The sequence below is a fragment of the Microchirus variegatus genome (genome assembly GCF_963457635.1).
Source record: "Microchirus variegatus genome assembly, chromosome: 1".
NCBI lineage: Eukaryota > Metazoa > Chordata > Actinopteri > Pleuronectiformes > Soleidae > Microchirus > Microchirus variegatus.
Genome location: NC_139802.1, coordinates 3213512 through 3235229, shown reverse-complemented (window position 1 = coordinate 3235229; position 21718 = coordinate 3213512). Strand labels below are relative to the sequence as shown.

General features: G+C 44.0%; 1 protein-coding gene across 1 annotated transcript; it reads left to right on the top strand.

The window, feature by feature from the left end:
- Nucleotides 1–243: 243 nt before the first annotated feature.
- On the top strand, nt 244–20180 carry LOC310927108 (uncharacterized protein; the record flags this gene model as incomplete). The annotated part of the gene is made up of 9 exons (XM_083889371.1): nt 244–950; nt 10035–10241; nt 11745–11958; nt 13344–13505; nt 15375–15593; nt 16634–16780; nt 16874–17114; nt 17246–17410; nt 17752–20180. The coding sequence occupies 9 exons, from the start codon at nt 244–246 to the stop codon at nt 20178–20180; spliced, it is 4491 nt and encodes a 1496-aa protein (XP_083745497.1).
- Nucleotides 20181–21718: the final 1538 nt, after the last annotated feature.

The window sequence follows — 21718 nt, the reverse complement described above, 5'->3', positions numbered from 1 at the left end:
GCCTGAAGGGTTTAATGTCTCCAAGGGCAGAGAGGTGAGAGGGTGAAGGAGTGAGAGAATGAGCAGACTTTCTTCTGAGCATCCTCACTCTGTCATTCAGATTTGACACTGACTCTCTCACCTTTATGTAATCTAGCCGGTTGACAGGACTTAGCAGTAGTTTTTTCCTGTGGGCACAGGAGTTACAGGTTATATTCACCCTGCCTTCAACCTCCTCCTCCACCTCCTCCACCCTGAGTTGGCATGGATGGGGTGGCTGGAGGTATGGGGACCTCTGGGTCGGGTGGCGACAGTCTGCCCAGGCGGAACGGAGGAGGGGAGTGTAAGCGGCGCAGTAAGGGCAGCCTGCCCTCTCCGAGCTACAGGCTGTCGCAGGCCTCGCTGGAAGGAGAGAAGGGCTCATTTGGGGCGGACAACTCTACCTCGGGTGGTCGTGGACGTCGTCTCTCCATCATGAGCTCCTCCGCCTGCAGGGACGGTCTGCCCTCACGCACAGCGGGCACACCGACCACCCCCGTGCCTCTGCCGCCTCCTCCGCCGCCCTCCTCCTCCTCCTCCTCCTCTGCCACAGCCCACCCTCCGCCACGCTCGGTGGGCTTTGCCTCTTCCCGTGCCGCCTTGGCCTCGACCTCCTCCTCCATGACTGGAGTCATGGTCGTGGCCACGGGTCCAGAGACCACCACCACCACGACCTGCAACACGACCGCAGCGGGGACCCCGGACTTCGGGGGCCACTCCGGACTGGGTGGGTTCGGCATGATGCTGGACGGCGAGGACTACAGCAACTCCAACCAGAGCACCTTCATCCAGAGACAGTTTGGAGCAATGCTTCTGCCCGGGGTCAACAAGTTCAGTCTGCGCATGTTTGGATCCCACAAGGCCGTGGCACTGGAGCAAGAACGGTTGAAATCAGCAGGGGCGTGGATCATTCACCCCTACAGTGACTTCAGGTATGGAGCAACACACCCATACAACACAACATACAAAAGCATCATGTCCAAATATAACCATAATGACTCCACCCTTAACTTAACCACATCATAGGGCCAATTCCAATTCCTATCTTAACCCTCCAGCTCAACCCTTAATCTTAACTGGCCCTCAAAACCAAGTGTTGAGGGTTATTTTGTCACTTAGAAATGGGACACCCCTTTAAATGCAGATACGTCTTCAGACTGTGGGGGGCAGAATAACGCGAAAGCTGCGTCCAGTCTGTCAACTCCAAAAAAGAAGAAGAAGAAGAACACATTTACGTCACGATTATTCATTTATTTTATTTCAGTCAAGTTATTAGGTTGTCAGTTAGTTATAAGATGATACTCATACAAATACCACAACCACTGACATATTCAGCTGACAGTTACCACACACCACGACTTATTGAAAAGTAAACCATAGCAAACGATCGCTTGTCCACACCGGCCGGCTATTGACAAAAGATTGTAAAATAAAAATAAATGTTACGCAACAATGACGTCAGTAATCCATAATATGGGCCTAAACTAAGATAATACAATGGGTTTCATCATTTTTATATCTCAAAGAAAATACTTAATTTGTAGCGTACTCGTTTCGCTGCTTTCGGCGCCATCTTTGTTATGTGAACATGCAATGCATTCTGGGTAGCCCTTTTTCCCAAGGGTGGTCTCAGAAAATCTCAATATTGAGGGCGATACAGCCCTTAAACTTGCCCCTCAACTTAATTTTTCTGAGAATCGGGACAGCACTTGCACTAGAGGGAGCGCACATTTTTGAGATTGAGGGTTAAGATTGAGGGTTAAGCAAGGAATTGGAATTCACCCTAAATCCTTTAACTGGACCCTCAGAAATGAGCTCCTGCCTCATTAGGACCAGACTTTCTGGTTCTGAAATATTCAGAAAAGCTTCTTAAAGGGGAACAAAATGAGTACACACCTCTCTACGCACTAGGGCTTACACTGGTGCGGTTTTATAAATAGGACAAATTCCACTTATCGCACATGCAAATCTAAACGTGGATCAAAGGAAGCTGAGGTGCTTATTTAAGCGTGCACACATGAGGTCTAACGACGGACACTTTTACAGACAGAGTTGCAGGCAAAGAAACGGATCGTCAGCCTCTTTGGGTTGGTAACAGGGAAAATGGGGAGGAGGACAACTGGGAGGAGAGAGACATGTGGGCAGCAGGAGTCTAATTATATTGCTGGTGACACACAACAGTAGTGTGTGTGTGTGAGGTGAGGGTTAGAGGATAGAGGTGAGCCACGGATTGTTTGGAGGAACAGGGTAAATAATCAGGGGATGTATGAAAAGGTCAAAAAAAGAATGTGGATGAAAATTCCTGGAGAAAGGCAGGAGCATATGAAGAGCTTATAAAGGGGACGAGGACACGAGGACAGACACTAAAACAATGAGTTCTGCTTTTACCAAAGAGAAAAACAACTGATCAGGAATCAGTGAGATGTCAATTTGCTGAAAACACATGAACATGGCTCTTTCCTCTGGAGGATTCACACATGAAGCTTGATTTTTTCTTTTTCTCCTGAGCAGAACAACCATCAATAACACCTAAGGAGAAGAGAGCAATTGGGGGCTTTTTGTCTCTGGTTTCCTTCATGTAGTGTTATTAGTAATGTATTGAAGATAAAGACAAAATTCCTTCGGCATATGTTTTGGATGGAAATGAGCAATTAATTTCTGAGTCAATTAAACGGCTAATCTAATGTTTGTTAATGTTTTTTCCAGAAAAAGAAATACAGATTTTTTAATTCAGGCAATCTGTTTTCACCTTTTTTTTTTTTTTTTACTATTTCTTGGTAATATGTAGACACAAACAGGTGTGACAAAGGACCGAGCAGATTTACAGGAAATGGAAATGATAAGTAAACAGAGCCTGATAAATAATTCCTTGATTTTTTTAATGGAATATGGAAATGTGGAAGGTCAGATTTGTGAATGTCAACATGCCTCTCTCTCACACACACACACACACACACACACACACACACACACACACACACACACACACACACACACACACACACACACACACACACACACACACACACACACACACACACACACACACACACACACACACACACACACATTTAATGTGTGGTTAAGGCCCACCAGTCATCCACGCTCAATGTTTAAAGGTGCCATATGTAAGAATGTGGCCAAAAACAGTTACTACATTCAAATTCAAAACACCAAGGTCTTTTAGGTTTCGTTTTCTGACGTAACCGGCAACCCGTGGTTGCTCGGCAGCTGAGACTCTACTGACTGCAATGATTGGCAGACGGCGGTAGGTGGCGCCACATGCCAAAACATGATTTCAAAACATAAACATGATTTGCAGTCTGCAAAAGATTTCTTTTAATGCAAATATTTTGGCTGTACTGTTGTTGTTGGTGAGTTCAGTTTGTTATATGAACATTATTCCTGAGTCTCTGTGACATATTAGGAGGATTTTATGGCCAGTTGCTTTAGATTTATTACATAATGCACCTTTAAATGTGCAGGTGGACAGCGAGCAGAGGGAGAGGCCGTATTCACAATCTCCAGACAGACTGCAGCAACAATGGATGTCTTGATCCCCCAAGCTCCTGGCCCACTTTTGTCTCATCAGCCACTCATTTACAAACACACACACACACACTCTCACACACACACACACACACACACACAAAAAGTTTTAGTCATTTTTTTACTGTCTGTCAGCGTGACGATCGATTCTGAGTCTGTGCACGAGGATTGATGAGGAACATAGGGAATGGAAAGATGAATGAATGGATGGATGGTTAGATGGTGGATGAAGGGTTGTGGATGGATGAATCTCAGTCCCTTCTTCACTTATTTATACTCGTGCATGATTAGTGGAGACGTTAAGAGTTTCAATTGCCCTGTCAGGGAAATCAATTGGATGATCAATTATGTATGACGTCTTTAAATTATGCAAGTTTTAGTATGCATTATGCATAATTTAGTCATCTAACTTCTCAGTTAAGTACTCGCAGCGACGTCTGATGAGGACGTTTGTGATGTCACAGTGGGAAGAGAAATACATTTAATTTACCGTTTGTGTTTTTGGCTCAGTGTTGACCTTGAACGCACCAGCCTCTGTGTTATATGTATACTTGAGAGTCCAGTGTGCCGTTATTGACTCTGAAGACGCGCTCTTTTGCTCTTCACCTCATTAAGAAAGGATGTGTCACAGTTGCACCTGTAAGAATCCATAACTAGAGGAAGGAAGAGGTGGCGAGAAAGCACCGAACAACTCTCTGACATGTTGAGGCAAGAGGGCCACAAGGTTTGGCTTTTCAAACAGCAAAAACACATGTAAGGGAGATTTATTATATAGTAGACGGTCGCTGTTGTGCTTGTTTGTCAGCATGTCTGCATGTCTGTCAGAATGACGGGAAGAAACTTAGCTCAGAACAGACATCTGGCTAACTGTGATCTAGGAACCAGTGAGAGGCCACTCAGGAGACACTTGGCCTCAATTACAGTAGAATTAGTGTTTGGTTTGACAACAGCTGAGCAGGTAGATGCAGGTCAGTTCTCCTGCAGCACCTGTTCATGTTCAAAATGGAATACTGATGAGGCCATGGAGAACGACTTTGATTGCATTTGCAATTCCTAAGTGAGTGTGTGTATGTACTCGTATGTATGTCTTTGTGAGGACCGAAACGTATGAAACAGGAATGGAGGGAGAGTGAGGAAGGAAGTACCGGCACTTGTCTTGCTAACCAGCAAATATTGTTATTGCACATTGTTCAGGAGCATACATTACTGATATGATGATGAAATTAAATGAAATTATCTTTACTGTCTTGATCAGGTCAGACAAGGGTTGATCAGAGCTTCTGTGACTGAGTGTGCCGCCACAAGGGACAAACCAGACTGAGTGTGTCTAACATCTATCTATAAAGCAAGTTGTGTCTGTGTGTCTGTCTGTCTGTTTGTGACAGGCATATCTCGAGTAATTTAAATTTTTCCGCTGATTTATCATGCTGCACTTTCACCGAATTATCACGCTACGCCAGGCGGGCAGAAGCTCATCAGCAGCAGCTGCGCTGTCTGGAGCGGGGAGGTGGGAGCGAAGAGACATTTTCACACGGTTCACCACTAGGTGTCCATTCACCAATACGCGAGCACATATTTATTTTGCATTAGCATGCTACTACTAACTTGCTAATTTTGAGAACCTGTTTCCAAAGGTAAGCTAGCGAGGCTATGATTAGCATTAGCATAGGGCTAACATAATACAAACACTGTGCAACCTCATTAGGCATTTTTTTTTTCTTTCCGTTTAGCATTAGCATAGCTGTTGTGACTGACAGCCACGCCAGCCACGACAGCAAGCTACGCTAATGCTAATCGAAAATTAAAAGAAATTTGCATTGTGCCTAATGAGGTTGCACAGTGTTTGTATTATGTTAGCCTTTATGTTCCTTATCATGCATTACCATAACGGAAAAATCTTCAAACTGTGTCAAACTTAGGGCCCGGGGGCCAGATGTGGCCCGCCACTTCATTTTATGTGGTCCGCGAGTGATTAATTGGTCTTAAAAATCTGTGTTAAAATAGGTCTATGCTGCTTTAAGGCGTGCGTTGACCATAAACTACATTTCCCACAATGCATGGCGATTGCGTTACAGCATGACAGTTGCACCTGGCCCTTTGAGGGTAACCATAATGCTGATGTGGCCCTCAGTGAAAATGAGTTTGACACCCCTGCACTATAGGAATATATACTTCCTACGGGCACTGCACTAGTGTTTTTTGATGCTGGGAGGAAGCCGGAGAGTCAGGGAGAACATACAAACTACCAAACTGGAAATCAGACCCAGCACCTTCTTTCTGTGAGGCAACAGTGCTAACCGCTAATCGTCATCAGAAATGTGTGTGTGTGTGTGTCCCGATGTTGCATCAGTCCACAGAAAAGAGAAACAGAACTCAGACCTTGCCATAAATTCAGCACAACACGACAAACCTGCAGATCATTCTTGTTGTCTACCTGTCGTCTTCTCTCATCTGTCAGCCTGGCTGTCTGGGGACAGATTCCAACACTGAGCTCATATCAGCTGCCACATCGCAGCAAAATGTAGTACACAGAGACAGATTTATGTGCAGACACACATTTCATGCCATCCATGATGTTCCTCAGCAGACTAAATCATTTTTTCCGTGCACACAAGTTAGTGGAAGTTAGACTAACCATTTAAACAGCTGTTGACGGCAACATCATTTGATAGGAAATCAAGCAGCAACTGTTTTCATTAACGTCTCTATAAAATCGTGAAGAACTCACTCTGAGATTCTCTTTATGTTCTGGTTAATTGAGTGTAACAGGTGGGATCACACACGGTGTTGAGCCAAAGATACAAAGGTGAGGAAGTCTCTGACAATCATTTCTGACAGAAGTGCATATAATATACTGAAAACACTATGGAAAATGTATGGAACATTTTGTTTTTATTACATCTCACATTTGAGATTTTTTTCCACTTGGAAAAAGTGCAAATGTGGGAGTTTTAATTTGAAATATCTCTAAAACTATGTCTGATTTACAGTGTGCCTGAACACATCACATATCTTATCTAGTTTATATCCAAATTGTCTAAACAAAGTGTAATATGGACAGTAATTGACAGACCTAAGCTACCATTGTAGTATAATGTGATGCATCCAAATGTTCCATATAATCAGAGTTCATAAACTACTAAACAATAAATCTCCACTTATCAACAGAATTGCTGCGACTGTGTAGATGTAAACATTGCTACTAATAATGAGGTGATAGATCTGTAAATGACAATGTCAGGGTGTGTGTGTGTGTGTGTGTGTGTTCTTGTACTTGCAGCATACTGAGGACCAGTGAGGGTTTTTAACCAACAAAGTGAGGACATTTTTACGGAGTGAGGACATTTTGGCCGGTCCTCGCTTTGTATTCATTGAAATAACTTCCTTAGGTTGCTATAACATGCTATACTGAATTTGTAAAAAAAAAAATTAAATTCAAATTTCAGACGACATAGTATAGTATGACTTTTTTGTCAAATTTTAGGCCAACATTTTTTTTCAAATGTTTTTTCCAAATGTTTTTTAAATGTTTTTTTCAAAAAAAAAGTTCAATTTTTTTTTCAATTTTCTTTTTCCAAATTTTTCTCTCAAATGTTTTTTAAATATTTAAAAAAAAAAAAGTTCAAATTTTTTTTTCAATTTTTTTTTTCACATTTTGGAAGACATAGTATAGAATGACGTTTTTGTCAAATTTTAGACCAACATTTTTATTTTTTTCAAATGTGTTTTAAATCTTTTTTTCAAAAAAAAAGTTCAAATTTTTTTTTCTTTTTTTTTCCAAATTTTGGAAGACATAGTATAGTATGACGTTTTTGTCAAATTTTGGACCAAAAATTAAAAAAAAACAAAAAAACGAAAAGTTATCCAGCCCATTTTGCTCTGGGGCTCCACCTGCAGACATCTTATGGTACTGCAACCACTAGTTCTTTGTAGATATTTGTAATTGTGTTGATTTATAAAGTGGAAATGCTGGTCCTCACTCTGTCAGCAACCCAGTCATCAGTATGCAGCAAGTACAAGAATTTGTGTGTGTGTGTGTGTGTGTGTGTGTGTGTTTGTTTGTGTGTGGAGGGGGGGTGTATGTAGCAGTGATGACTCATACTTAATCTTCATCAGTCTAGTGGTAGTATCGCACCATGAGGTTGTGTTACTAAATTAGTGCTCAATAGCAATTGATCACAGAGCTTGAGTGTGAGAGGAGAAGAGAGGGAGACGGATAGGTAGAGAGAGAGAGAGAGAGAGAGGTAGAACAAGAAGAAGCAAGTCACTGATGCAGGTTTGCGTGATGGTTAAACGGATTAGGATGAGAGAGATAGAAAGATGACAGGACTCATATCCAGATGATTGGATTGCCTCTCCTGTCACTTCCAGACTCCTAATCACATGACAGATTCCTGTACCTGCATTTTGAGGAGCCTGCGTCAGCCGTTAACCATGAGAAACGCAGACTGATGAGGCTTCCCAAGGTTACGGATCATCATGTCTACCTCCCTCGGTTCCTCTTTGTCTGCCTTTCTCCCTTTTTTAATCCAATTCAGTGCATTTCTCTTGTGAATTATTGGACTGAAGGATAAATGATAAAGGATGAACCTTGTGCGGTCAGAACATTTGCAGATGGAAGGAAACATTCATTTATATTATACCTGTTCGACAGGGAGGAAACTTTTTCTTCTTCACCTGTTGTATCTGAGGGCATGTACCTGACCACAGTGTGTCAGGGGAAAATGGAACATAAGAATGTGTTAGATAAAAGGAAGTATTTGTCACGGAATTTAAGATAAGATAGGATAGTCATTTAATAGTCCCACAGTGGGGACATTTACATCGTCACAGCAGCAAAGACAGTAAAGATAAATGTAATGTAACGTCCATGTCCACATTATGTGAAAGTACAATATAGAAAGATATTAAAAATACGCCTATAAATAAGATATACACTATAGACATTTAAAGCATCATATTTCTTTCTAAGCACATTATATTCACGTTATTCATGTTTCAAATTACTTTTGAAGCGGACCTAGACTGGAAGTTCCAATTAACGCTGTGTGTATCTGTGTCATTACCTTGTTCACGAAGCCCTGAAGTTTCAAAACAAACAGTTCAGCCACTGCTGAGAACGCTGTGTTTTATTGTAATCTTGGGCTCAGCAAGAACAGCAGATCCTCCTGGTCCGGGCACTAGTCCGGGCACATCCGGTTGCGTACATTGAACCGCAGGAGAAGAATAACGTCCGTTGTGGAGGTGTTTCACGAGCGACAGTGTCTTCTGACTCTGGGTCAAAGGTCGTCAAAGGGACTGCGGCGGGGAGTCGTGAAGAAGCTATTTTTAAACACTGTTAAAACAATGTTTTGATAATGAGTAGCAGTGCATCCACCGTTCCAGAGGGGGGAGCTGCGCTTCTGAGAGCTGGTGTGCTAATTATGTCACTTCCGGGTATTGGCCAATCACAACACAGTCTGTCTTCTGGGTGTGAGATTTCAGTCTGAAACACCGCGGCTGAGGAGAGCGTCGGTAAGGAGAGATTTCTATCGGCTCGTTTACAGCAACTAGGAGGTTTTTGAACATAAAAACAAGTTAATGTATGTAAGTAGACCTCCATAACTAACATATAATGTGTAACAGGACCACTCTATGTGAGCTTTAAGTGTGATTGATTTAAATTACTTGGTATTCTTATTTTTGAGCGCATATTATTTTCGTTTCTCAAGAAGCAAATGTGGACCAGTCAGGATACGATGACATAAGAGACGCTTTCAATCTATTATTTAAAGTTTGTTGAAGTTCATATGATGTCGAGCTCAATCGCATGTCGTGTGCAGGACATTGACGCGGATGAATATAAACCATTTTCACAGGTTTTACTTCGTCATAGCAGAAACAACAATTCTGGTTTATTCACATTAAGATGTGACACTGTATGTCCCAGACTCATTATAGTGTACTGCTGTGCAGTCTGTGGAAGAAAAATATATAGATTTAACTTTACAATTACAGTGAGTTAATTCACATAATGCACAAAATAGATAACAATATATAATATACTGTGAGTATACTTCAGTGTCACTCATCTGGTCTAACATTTTCAGCTATTATCACCTCTGACAAGGAGGTTTGTCTTTGCTGAATGTGTCTCTCTGTTTGCAGTTTAACTCAAAAAAGTAAAGGACAGATTTTATTATTATTATTATTACATTTTCTGTGGATGTAGGTTCTGGTCTAAGAAAAAACTGATTTGATTTAGCTCCACTGACACTGTGGGACACTGAGTGACTTGGTGGAGGTCTGTGCTTTCTGTGCTTTCTCTACTTAATGTTATTATTACTCCATGTGCTTTTCCTACTGCAACATGTCAAAATGACATGTGTGCAACAGGCCCAAGAGCATCGAACAAACCCAAGATCAAGAAGATAAATGCTGTGATGGAAAAGTATACGACAAAACATCTGCGTCTCTTCTCGTTCTAGATTCTACTGGGATCTGTTGATGTTGCTGTTGATGGTGGGAAACTTGATCATCCTGCCAGTGGGCATCACTTTCTTCAGAGAGGAGAACACTCCCTCGTGGATCATCTTCAACGTCGTCTCCGACACGCTCTTTATGGTCGACCTGGTTCTGAACTTTAGGACGGGCATCGTGAAGGAGGACAGCACTGAGATATTGCTGGACCCCAGGTTGGTAGATGTTGTTGGTGTGCACGTACAGTGTGTGCACGTACAGTGTGTGTGTAAGTTGTGCAGAGGTGGAAAGTAACTAAACACGTTTACTCAAGTTACTGTATTGAATGCTTTTTTTTGTGTATTTTGTATTTTTTTTAAGTACAATTTAAAATCAGGATTTTGTATTTTACTTGAGTACGTATTGACTCAAGTATTGTACTTAGTTACTTTATAAATCCTATCCGTTACTGAGTAAAAATAAAAATTCAGCACAATGAAGACCTACAGGGGGAAAATATACACCAGAACCAGACCAATGGTTGGTTCCAAATGGTTGGAGCTCCAAAATAGTTTTGGATTTCTGACCCCTTGTCATATTTCTACTACCCTAACACCCTACGCAAAGTAACTAAGTAACTTTTACTTAAAGTACATTTCAAATGAACTACTTTTTACTTCTACTTAAAGGGGAAATAAGTAGTTTATAGTGCCATCTAGAGGAGAGGCTGAAATTTACAACAAAGAACTGCTCCTCTGCTCACCCCCTCCCTTCCCTGAGCGCTACGGTATCCTCAGCTGGTCAAATGTCGTCCTCGTCGTCTTTCTCCGTGTCAGCAGATGAGGTTCGTGAGGTGAGGGAGAGGGCGGAGCTACCGCGGCCGTAGCAGACGAAGCGGAGAGAGTGGAGGCGGGACTTCCTGCTACAAGTAAAGAGACGCTTAATTTGTTCTCTCGCGTTTGTCCTTACAGGCTCCGGTAGAAACATGGCGTCTCGCTGCTAACAGTGGCTATGCAACCGCGGTCCGCGACCATGTTATTTTACATGACTTTTTGAAACACTACGAAAATGAAACAAAAACTATTATACAGCGACTAGACAATGCAGGAGCACATAATATGTATAAAAAAGTGGATAAAGGTACAATATGTAGTATTTATGGGTTTATATAACCCAAAATCCACTTTAAATATGTACCTTTAAATATGTACCTTTAAAGGTACAATATGTAGTATTTATGGGTATTTATGGGTTTATATAACCAAAAAAAGTATTTATGGGTTTATATAACCCAAAATCCACTTTTGTATAGGGAGGGGTGAGCAGAGCAGCAGGTCTTTGTTGTAAATTTCAGCCTCTCCTCTAGATGGCACTATAAACTACTTATTTCCCCTTTAAGTAAATTTTCAGATGACTACTTTTACTTCTACTTGAGTAATATTTCATCAAAGTATTGGTACTTTTACTTGAGTACAATATTTTAGTACTTTTTCCACCTCTGAAGTTGTGTACGATCACCGCAGCAGTTCTTGTCCCCGCGAATTGAAACGTGCTCCTCTGGCCCATCTGCTGCGTTAGTGTTTACACAAATCAATGTGAAAAGGTGACAGGCAGCCGCCGGCAGAGCTTTGTTCAGCGTCCAGTTCTGTTCACCGATGAATATTGATGAGGATCGTTTTTTTATGCCAGCCAAAAATGTTGGAGTCGTTGCCCAAATGCCATCTCATTGTGATTCTCAGGGCCATCCGCCTGATGTATCTGAAGAGCTGGTTCCTCGTAGACTTTGTGTCGTCCATCCCAGTGGACTACATCTTCCTGATGGTAGACAGTCTGGACTCGGAGGTCTACAGGACGGCCAGAGCTCTGCGCATCGTGCGCTTCACCAAAATCCTCAGCTTGCTGCGGCTGCTCCGCCTGTCCAGACTCATCCGCTACATCCACCAGTGGGAGGAGGTGAGGACGGTGGCTGCAAAGGGAAAGAGATGTTCATTTTAAATGACTAGTTTGGGGGTTTTATGACGTGTGGTTGTTTAAGGTATTGACGCATCATCGACATTGACTTTGCTGAACAACACTCAAATTGCCAGTGTTTCGGTAATAGACGTTGAATCCACAATATTCTATGAATATGTTTGCCGTTTTATCTCCGTGTTAGACATTCTTTTCTGGCTGAAAAGTGAAGTTTGTAAACTACCTACTCCCCACACAAGATTCATGAGCAAAAAAAATTAAGAGCCGCTGAACACCAAAGTCACAAGACAGTGCTTTTTTCTTACTGGTGGAGGCAACCAGAGGCACAGTTTGTGAACAGGCAAGGCAGGCAACTGCTTGGGGCCCCGAGCCGATAGGGGGCCCCCCGACACTCTCGGAGCCTGAGGGCTGTTTTTACTGAAATGTGCAGTGACCAGCTGCCTCCCCGTCCCCCTTAAACAACAACAGGCGATTTTCAATGACATCTCAGTAGGAAACCTCCCTAAAGGGGCCCCACCTCACTTTAACCTTTGTGAAGTTATCGTTCTGCAAGTTGGAAAATTAAGTCTATTATTTACAGTGTAATGCATATCTTTTTTTACTCAGTTTATATATGTTTTTTCAGTTATTTACAGTATTTTATTGTTCTATATATTTATATTGTTTTATAATGTGGGTTCTTTTTTTTTTTACTAAGTTTATATAGTTTTTTTTAAGGCTATTTACAGTATTTTATTGTTCTTTACATTTATATTTTCACATACTTTTTAATTACAAGGTTTTTCCATGTTATTTCATTCCTTTCGGAACTCATACATTTTTCGTTGGTGTCGGATTATTTATAACATAATGGTGATGAACTCTGGTTGGAAGGAAGGGCCCCCTGGGAATTTTTGCTCAGGGCCCCTACAGACTCTAGAATCGCCCCTGGAGTTACAGTGTGCCCTGGTGTAAAATGGTTGAATTTCTCTTTGGTGCAGAGAGTGAATGGTACACAAACTTCACTTTTCAGACTGTCTACGGGTGTGAACCAAAGTGGCAAACACATTCACAAGATATCACTAAATCTTGCAGATTCTCCTTCTGTCCCTGGTGGCAGCCGCCGTGTTATCAGTGAGAGCAACTGTCTGAGTCTCAGCTTTGCGTGTGGAAACAGTGTCACACTCGACAGCATGCTTCGCACAGTCAGTGCTGCTCATGTCATGGCAGCATCTCAGTCACAAACAACCCAGTCAGTCTGAAAACAATGACTCATCGACTCATTTAAGTTTGAGTCAATGTTTTTTTGTTTGTTTTGAATACTGCTCTGATTAGCGATTCTGAGATAAAGTCTAAAAAGCCTCATTCTTTCTCTCGCTCCTTCTAAGATATTCCACATGACCTACGACCTGGCCAGTGCCATGGTCAGGATAGTAAACCTGATCGGTATGATGCTGCTGCTGTGCCACTGGGACGGCTGTCTTCAGTTCCTCGTCCCCATGCTTCAGGAATTCCCTCCTGACTGCTGGGTTTCCAAAAACCTAATGGTGGTGAGTCTCCATCGTCCCTGTACCTGCATGTGACCGTTTCAGTGGAACGTTGTTGAATGAATCACACCAAGCCTTTATCTCGGCTTGTTTATACAGTGCGCGCAGTATTTATTTCAGACGAAAGCAAAGGCCTGGTTTTCGGGCTATCTGTGTGTGTGCAGGGTGAGGTGAGGCCGTTAATCAGATTAGACATTGTTTGCCGCTTATCTGTGTTAATTGGCTCGTGCAGCGACACGTCCGATTGGAATATAATCGACTATCATCATCACAAAAAATAAAAAAAGATCGTCCAATTAAAATCATCAACATCATGGAAAGCCAAGGGACCGGCCGGACACCAGTGAACGTACACAGATACACAGCTGCTGTATGAACAGCTGACTCATGTCTCAGTGGTTGCCGGGGTGACGGTTGCTAAGCAGGCTGATGCTGGGATTTTCCCCAGAGAAAGTTCCCCTCTGACTGGACCATTAATATCTTAGTATAATTGGACTCACACACACACACACACACACAACCTGAAACTAAATGCAAACATACAGTACACACACACACACACACACACACACACACACACACACACACACACACACACACACACACACACACACACACACACACACACACACACACACACACAACCTGAAACTAAATGCAAGCATACAGTACACACACACACACACACACCAGATCACGACTAACCTTAACTGAACCGCAATTAACATTTTTAATCCTTACTTTAACCTAGACTTACATAAAGGCAAGGCAAGTTTATTTGTATTTCATGTGCAAGTGCTTTACAGGCAGGAAATACATTTGAAATTAAAACACAATCAATTAAAAAAATCAATTATAGAAATTAAAACCATTTAAAGGTGCATTATGTAATAAATCTAAAGCAACTGGCCATAAAATCCTCCTAATATGTCACAGAGACTCAGGAATAATGTTCATATAACAAACTGAACTCACCAACAACAACAGTACAGACATAATATTTGCATTAAAAAAAAATATTTTGCAGACTGCAAATCATGTTTATGTTTTGAAATCATGTTTTGGCATGTGGCGCCACCTACCGCCGTCTACCAATCATTGCAGTCAGTAGAGTCTCAGCTGCCGAGCAACCACGGGTTGCCAGTTAGGTCAGAAAACGAAACCTAAAAGACCTCGGTATATTTTGAATTTAGATGTAGTAACTGTTTTTGGCCACATTCTTACATACGGTACCTTTAAAACATCAAACAATTTAAAATCAAGCAGAAATTAATGCAATTTAAAATCATCTGAAATAAAAAACACAATAAATTCAAGAATCAATTATGAAATTAAAACAATTAAGAAAATTAATGCAATTTAAAATCATTATTTTAAAATTATTAAAATCATTAAAAAGGATAGTTAAAGTGGTTAAAAGTGGTAGTATTAGAAAGAAAAACCCTAAATAAAAGGTTTTGCCTCATTAGGGCCAGGTTTTGGTCTCCATGTGGACTGCTGGTCCTGACAAGTTCAGGATTTCAGAGGTGACAAACACACCGGTTGAAATAGAAGCTGGTCTTTTTGTCGCCTTTTTAACATTTAATTACATGAGCTCCTGCTTTTTATTGTCTGTGTGGTTATTATGCTTTCTGGCGTGTTTTGAAGCCGAGCAGCTTTCGACTGTCAAATTGCTCGGCTGTTACGCGTTATAATCTCCTCTCTGTTCAGTGAAGTGCTGTGGCAGAGCTCCTCTGCAGGGGAAAAAAAAGAATCCTGAAATCTGACTAAAATAAGAACAGTTCAGCATTACAGAGCCTTGATAATTAACACTCCAAACTTCTTCTACTCAGTCCGTCACAATCTCTGTGTGTCTGTGTCTCCCACTCACAGAATGACACATGGGGCGTGCAGTACTCCTATGCTCTATTCAAAGCCATGAGCCACATGTTGTGCATTGGGTACGGTGCACAGGCTCCAGAGGGGATGACAGATGTGTGGCTCACCATGCTCAGTATGATCGTAGGAGCCACCTGCTACGCCATGTTCATCGGCCATGCCACCGCTCTGATCCAGTCACTGGACTCCTCCAGACGACAATATCAGGAAAAGGTGAAACATCGGGCTCTCCCATCTGTTACTTCATTCATCTCTCCTCGCACAATTTTCACAGTTCAGCCACCACACATGGTTGAGTCAAACTATCTTGCAAAGACGATGCTGAGCGGCGACAGCAGCAAAAGACAGCGTGTGCTTCTTTTACCGCTATATTTTGCATCACTTATCCACAGAACATCAGAACTTGGCACTGCACCTATTCATGCCTGTAGCAAGACGCCTGTATAGATTTAGAGTGTGTAGACTGGTCTTAACCCTAGAACACTATCGCTCAAATTCAAAACACCATCACTAACGTCGGGTGATTTTCACCCGAGATAATAAATACACCCAATAAAAAGTATATCAAAATATATGAAAACATGACAAATTTGTGTTCTTTTATTTTAAACTGTGTCATGTCTAACAAAATGAAAGAAAAGCATCGTGAGGGAACCATATAAAAATGCTCCAAAATTACTGGAAAATTAGGAATTCGGGAACAAAAAATTTCGAAAAAGATAAAAATAAATAATGAAGATGAAAACTTGTTTTTCATGAAAATCACATAAAACCACCAAGCAATGGTGTTCTAGGGTTAAGAAAAGTGCTTTTCAGACGAGTGTAAAAGTTTTTAATTTTGGATAGATTAATAGAAGTCTTTATTTTGGTCTAAAGAGAAGTTTTATACTAGTAACGTTCAAGTTCTTGATATTGCAATGTAAAAAATATATAAAAATATATAAATAAATAAAATCCATTCATTTTTTTCTGGAAATTTTTCAGTATGTTTTTAAAAACCGAGGTTTAAACTGAACCGTGAGTCAAACACCAAAGTTTTGGTGAACAGTTGCACCCCTAATAAATAATCACATCCAGCTCACTCCTTCCGGTGGCCATGTTTTCTCTTGAGTGTCTCAAGCTAGTTCAGTATTTCATACAGTCACAAACACAAACACTTGAACTGTTCCTTCAAGCATCTGCCTACCCATACCCGGTGTGGTTGTATGCATCTGTGACCCTTTGTATATATGTGTGTGTGTGTGTGATTGCAGTACAAGCAGGTGGAGCAGTACATGTCCTTCCATAAGCTTCCTGCAGATGTTCGGCAGAAGATCCACGAGTACTACGAACACCGCTTCCAGGGGAAGATGTTTGATGAGGAGAACATCCTGGGAGAACTCAGTGAGCCACTCAAAGAGGTAAAAGAAGTCACAAACAGCTGCTCGTGCAAACAAACAAACCATAAACGCCGTTTTCCAAATTTCTCAGACCCCCCTTCTCTCTTCCTCCAGCAAATTGTCAGCTTTAACTGCCGGAGCCTGGTGGCTAACATGCCGCTGTTTGCCAACGCCGATCCCAACTTTGTGACCGCGGTGCTGACGAAGCTCCGCTTCGAGGTGTTTCAGCCCGCCGACTTCATCATCCGCGAGGGCACAGTCGGGCGGAAGATGTACTTCATCCAACACGGGCGAGTCGGTGTGCTGACCCGCGGCAACAAGGAAACCAAGCTGAGCGATGGGTCTTACTTTGGAGGTGAGGACAAAATAATTGGGCAACAGAAAAGTGAGGTTTCAGGGCAGGGGGGGGGTTTATGGTGGTTCTGAAACCAAATTGTGTCCTTTCCCTTTTTCTCCACCTCCTGTTATCTATCCTCCCACATTTAGAGATCTGTTTGTTGACACGTGGACGGAGGACAGCCAGTGTCCGGGCAGACACTTACTGCCGCTTGTACTCTCTCAGTGTGGACAGCTTTAACGAGGTGCTGGAGGAACATCCCATGATGCGGCGTGCCTTTGAAACTGTCGCTGTTGACCGTCTGGACCGTATTGGTAATGTTGTAGATTGCGGCATAGGTTTTTATCAGCACTTTATCGTTGCATCGGTGACTTGCAGAGCTTTATAATTCTGCTGTGACCTTGACAAACACTGGCAAACAAATTCTCCATCCAATTCTATTGCATTTGTAAGTTCTCTTTGTCGAACGTCATCCCAGGAAACGTCGACTATCATCCTTGAAAACAAGCTGAAAGAAATAAAAGAAATGTTCTCGGAAAGAAAAGCCTTGAGGCTTAAACTCCAGCTGTCTGTTGTGCATTCGTAGGATAACTCTGCTTTCAGATTCTTATTTTTCACCTAAAATCTCTGAATGTCTCCATTTTGTCCACTACAGGTAGGAAGAACTCCATGCTCCTGAGGAAATCATCTCAGGCCGGCTCTCTTGGAGGCAGCATGGGTCGTGGCGGCGGTGGCCGGGGTGGAGGGGGTCCCGGGGCAGGCGGAGGCCTTGCAGCAGGCAGTCTGGGATCCTGTGACAGCATGTTGGTTCAGCAGATTGTCAAACACGACAGCATGCCAGCCATGCAGGACGCCATTGCTGCAGCTGCTGCGGGGAGAGGCGGAGTCATCGGGGGCAGTGGCACGGTGTCTCCTCGGCCGCGGCCCGTCATCTGGGCGCCGCTGGTCCACGCTCCTCTGCAGACTGCAGCCGCTACCAGCAATGTAGCCATCGCCCTCATGCACCAGCAGCAGCAACAGCAGCAGCATCTCCAGCAGCTGCAGCAGCAGCATGCACTCAGTGGTGCTTTTTTCCTTCCTTCCCCTCTCATCTCCCCTTCTCCCTCGTCTTCTTTCCCTCTGTCACCCCCGCGCGCTCCCGTGTTACAACCCCTCCGACCATCTGTGAGCTCCCTCATTGGGATGATGACGACGATGGGAGGAATGGGTGGCTTGTCGCCAAGAGGATTTCCTGCCTCCCCATCAACCATGGCCCCCCCTGGTGGAATAACATCGCCTCCTATTGCTAAAACACCACCCATGCCGGCGTCCTCTGTCCCAACATCTGTCCAGCAAGGAAGGACTCTTCATTACAGCCTCCGTCTCCAGGCAGATCACCCTTTAGTGATACCTGGATCACTTGGAACCCCAACAGGAGGAGGACCACCACTGACTCCACCCCTCCACAAGGTGCCAACTGCCAACCCTGTAGCTGCCTCTTGTGCCCCAGCAGATGGCAACAGTTCGGTTCCAGGTCAACAGGGAGCGAAAGAAGCTCTGTTACGTCATGGAGGAAACAGCTCACAAGGTCTGCCAGCACTGGGCCGACTCACCCAGGAGGCCAGGCTGCTGTCTGCCTCGCAGCCCACTTTGCCACACCGCTCATGGGCAGGGGTGCAGCCACACCCGCCTCTCCACCGGAAGGCTTCTGGTGGTAATTTGTTGGCAGCTCCTTTCCTGGCAGGGCAGTTAGCCAGAGGAGGCAGCGCAGGCATGCTGACATCCAATGTTCCCATACAGCTGATAGCAAATATACCATTAAATGCACAAGCACAGGCTACGCTTCCCTTCCACCCTATTATGTTACAGGGTATATCTGCAAACACAACCACATTCACACAATCTGGACCTCACACTGCCTCTGTTCCCACACCCACTGCTACACACATGCCTTCTGCAGCTTCTATGCCATCTTCTTCCCCTCCAAACCCCCTTTCCTCTGCTACCTCTTCTCCTGCACCCACCCCATCATCGCCCATCCCCAACCTCTCCCAAGCACCTCGCCCTAAACCAATTCCAATGACCCCCTCTCGCTCCTCCTCTCCACCTCCCTGCTCCACTCCACCTTCAGCAGGAACAAGGCCATTGTCGCTCTCCTCTACGCCTCGTCCCAAACCGATCCCGACACCTCCCCCCCGCTCTTCCTCCCCTTCTCCCTCCTCCACACCACCTCCGTCCACCCCTGTTCCACTACCTCATCCTTATGGGTCCAAATCATCTCTGACCTCTTCTCCTCCTCCATCTTCCTTGCTCACCTCTTCGCCACCACATCCATCCAGCCCCAGAGCCAAGACATCCAACACGCCTCCTTCTGCTTCTCCGTTGTCTGGCCTCAGCCCTGCCCCGACCCCAATCCCTTCTCCAGCCCTGACTCCCACTCATCCCACCCGTACCCGCCGCACCTCCACCACCTCCCAAACTCTTTCGCAAACCGTCGCACCTGTCACTCCTTCACAGACCCTTACCTCTACACTGCCCACCTCTTCAGTCCCTGTTGCAGATGCTCCATCGCTGAGTAAGTCCCAGAGTCAAACAACTTGCCTGCAGCCCTCTGTCTCTAGCTCAGTCCGGGGCCCCATCAGCCAGTTCCCAAACCAAACGTCAGCTCCTACACCTACTAAAGTAAAATTCTCAGTTCATCCTGTAAAACAACCCCCTCCTGTCCTCACTCCAAGCCCCACCTCAGGCTCTGGTCGCTCCACCAAACCATCAACATTCTCATCCTCAACAACTTTACGCCCAAACCCCAATTCCACCGCCACCTCCTCCACCACCACCTCTCCAAATGTGGTACCTGTCTCTTCTCACAACCCAAAGCAAATGCCAACCACTTTAGCTGCCACTACGCTGCTCTCCCCTGAACTCAACACACCCTCTATCCCTGTTCAGACCTCTCAGGCGTCTACAACTGCACCCACCCAGTCAACACATGCAGCACACCCTGCCAACACCACCTCGCCGAAAGATGGGAAAAAAGACTCTCAGCTAGAACTTGGCAGAAAAGACTCAGAGGGGCTGAGACACAAACTGCCTGCCAACATGTAACAAGGAAATATAGGAAAATATCAGAGGATGCTGGACTTTGTGCTGTGGCTAATCAAACCGTGGATATACAGAGTTGGCAACAGACTTCCAAAGGTCTTGTTTGAACAGATATATGTTGTATGCATTCACTCTAGGGTGTGATTGTCTTAGAACATCAGGTGTTCATGCGTCACTCAACCAAGCCATCGATCTCAGAGAAAGACTTGACTTAATGTGGGTGTGTTGAGAGGTTCAGGCTGAGGTCGAGTCAAAAACAGACATACAGGTGTATACACACATATCTGTGTTAGTGATTGTTGTGAGCAGGCAGGGGAGCTGAAGTGGAAATAGTACTGTACTGTTCTGTACTGTACTGTACGCAGTAAAACAGGATTGAGCAATTGCTGACACTCAAAGATTGAAAACAGCAATACATGTGAAACATGCAAAGACTCTCAATGACAGAAAATAACAGCTGTGAAGAAGAATGTGTATTGTGATCTCAAAATGCTGGCAATAGAGCAGACACTTTCTGGTTTCCGCTCCACCTCCCTGTTGCCTCCCATTCTTCACCAAAGTGTAATATTTTCTCTTCGGAATAATAATTATTGAAAGGATATAGCATTTAAAAAAATCACTGTAAAATCAATGCCTATATATATATATACATATACAGTTTCTTTTAATATATTAGGAGGAGTCCACTGGTAGTTTTGTTGTCCCAGGTGTGTGGTGTTTAGTTTTTGAAGAAGACAAAAACCTTTTATCCCTACAGGTTCGCTCGGACGACTTCTGTAAATTGTGTTTTTGTGTGACACGCAATACTGCTCTGCTGTGCACTGTAGTCCACTTAGGCCCACTTTACGTTACGCTTTTCGCGACAGCGGAACTGGCGACAGCGGGAACCCCTGCGAAGTGGTCGCCCGACAACTCCGCTGGAGTCCCCGACAACTCCAAAATTGCGTATAAAGTGAATGCGTCGGGCTCGCGACAGCGGGAGGTCAGGGTTTTGGGCGATTAGCATATAGCGCACGCTAATTAGCATATACCGCGGGACTTTTGTTCCCAAAAAAAAATGGCGGGGGTGAAGGAGGGCGCTGGATGCTGTACGTGGAGCACCTCCGAAACCAAGTGCCTGATCAGTATCTGGTCGGAGGACGAGATCCAGAAGAAGCTGGAGTCATCCAGGAACAAGATGGCCGACGTAAAAATTAGGGATGGGACTTTTTTGTCCGATCGACAATCGACACGTGCGCACCTCGAAGTGTCACAAACACGTAAAGTTCACAACTAAGGAGGTTGAGGAAGCTGTGCACGAAAAGGTGATCCTGCAGGGAGCCTGCTGCGCTCTGCGCATGACGGTGCGAGGCACGAGGTTGCGCTTAAGTTTAGGACGGGGGTGGGGGACATGCCACAAGCGCTACACAAATGAAGACGGCATCTCACCCAGTCAGGATCACTGTACTTCACTCTGGTGGACACCTAACGAGCGCAGGTTCAAAAACCTGAGCCGTCTGGCGAGCGGCGACACACGCGTTCTTTTTTTTTTGCTCCTCATA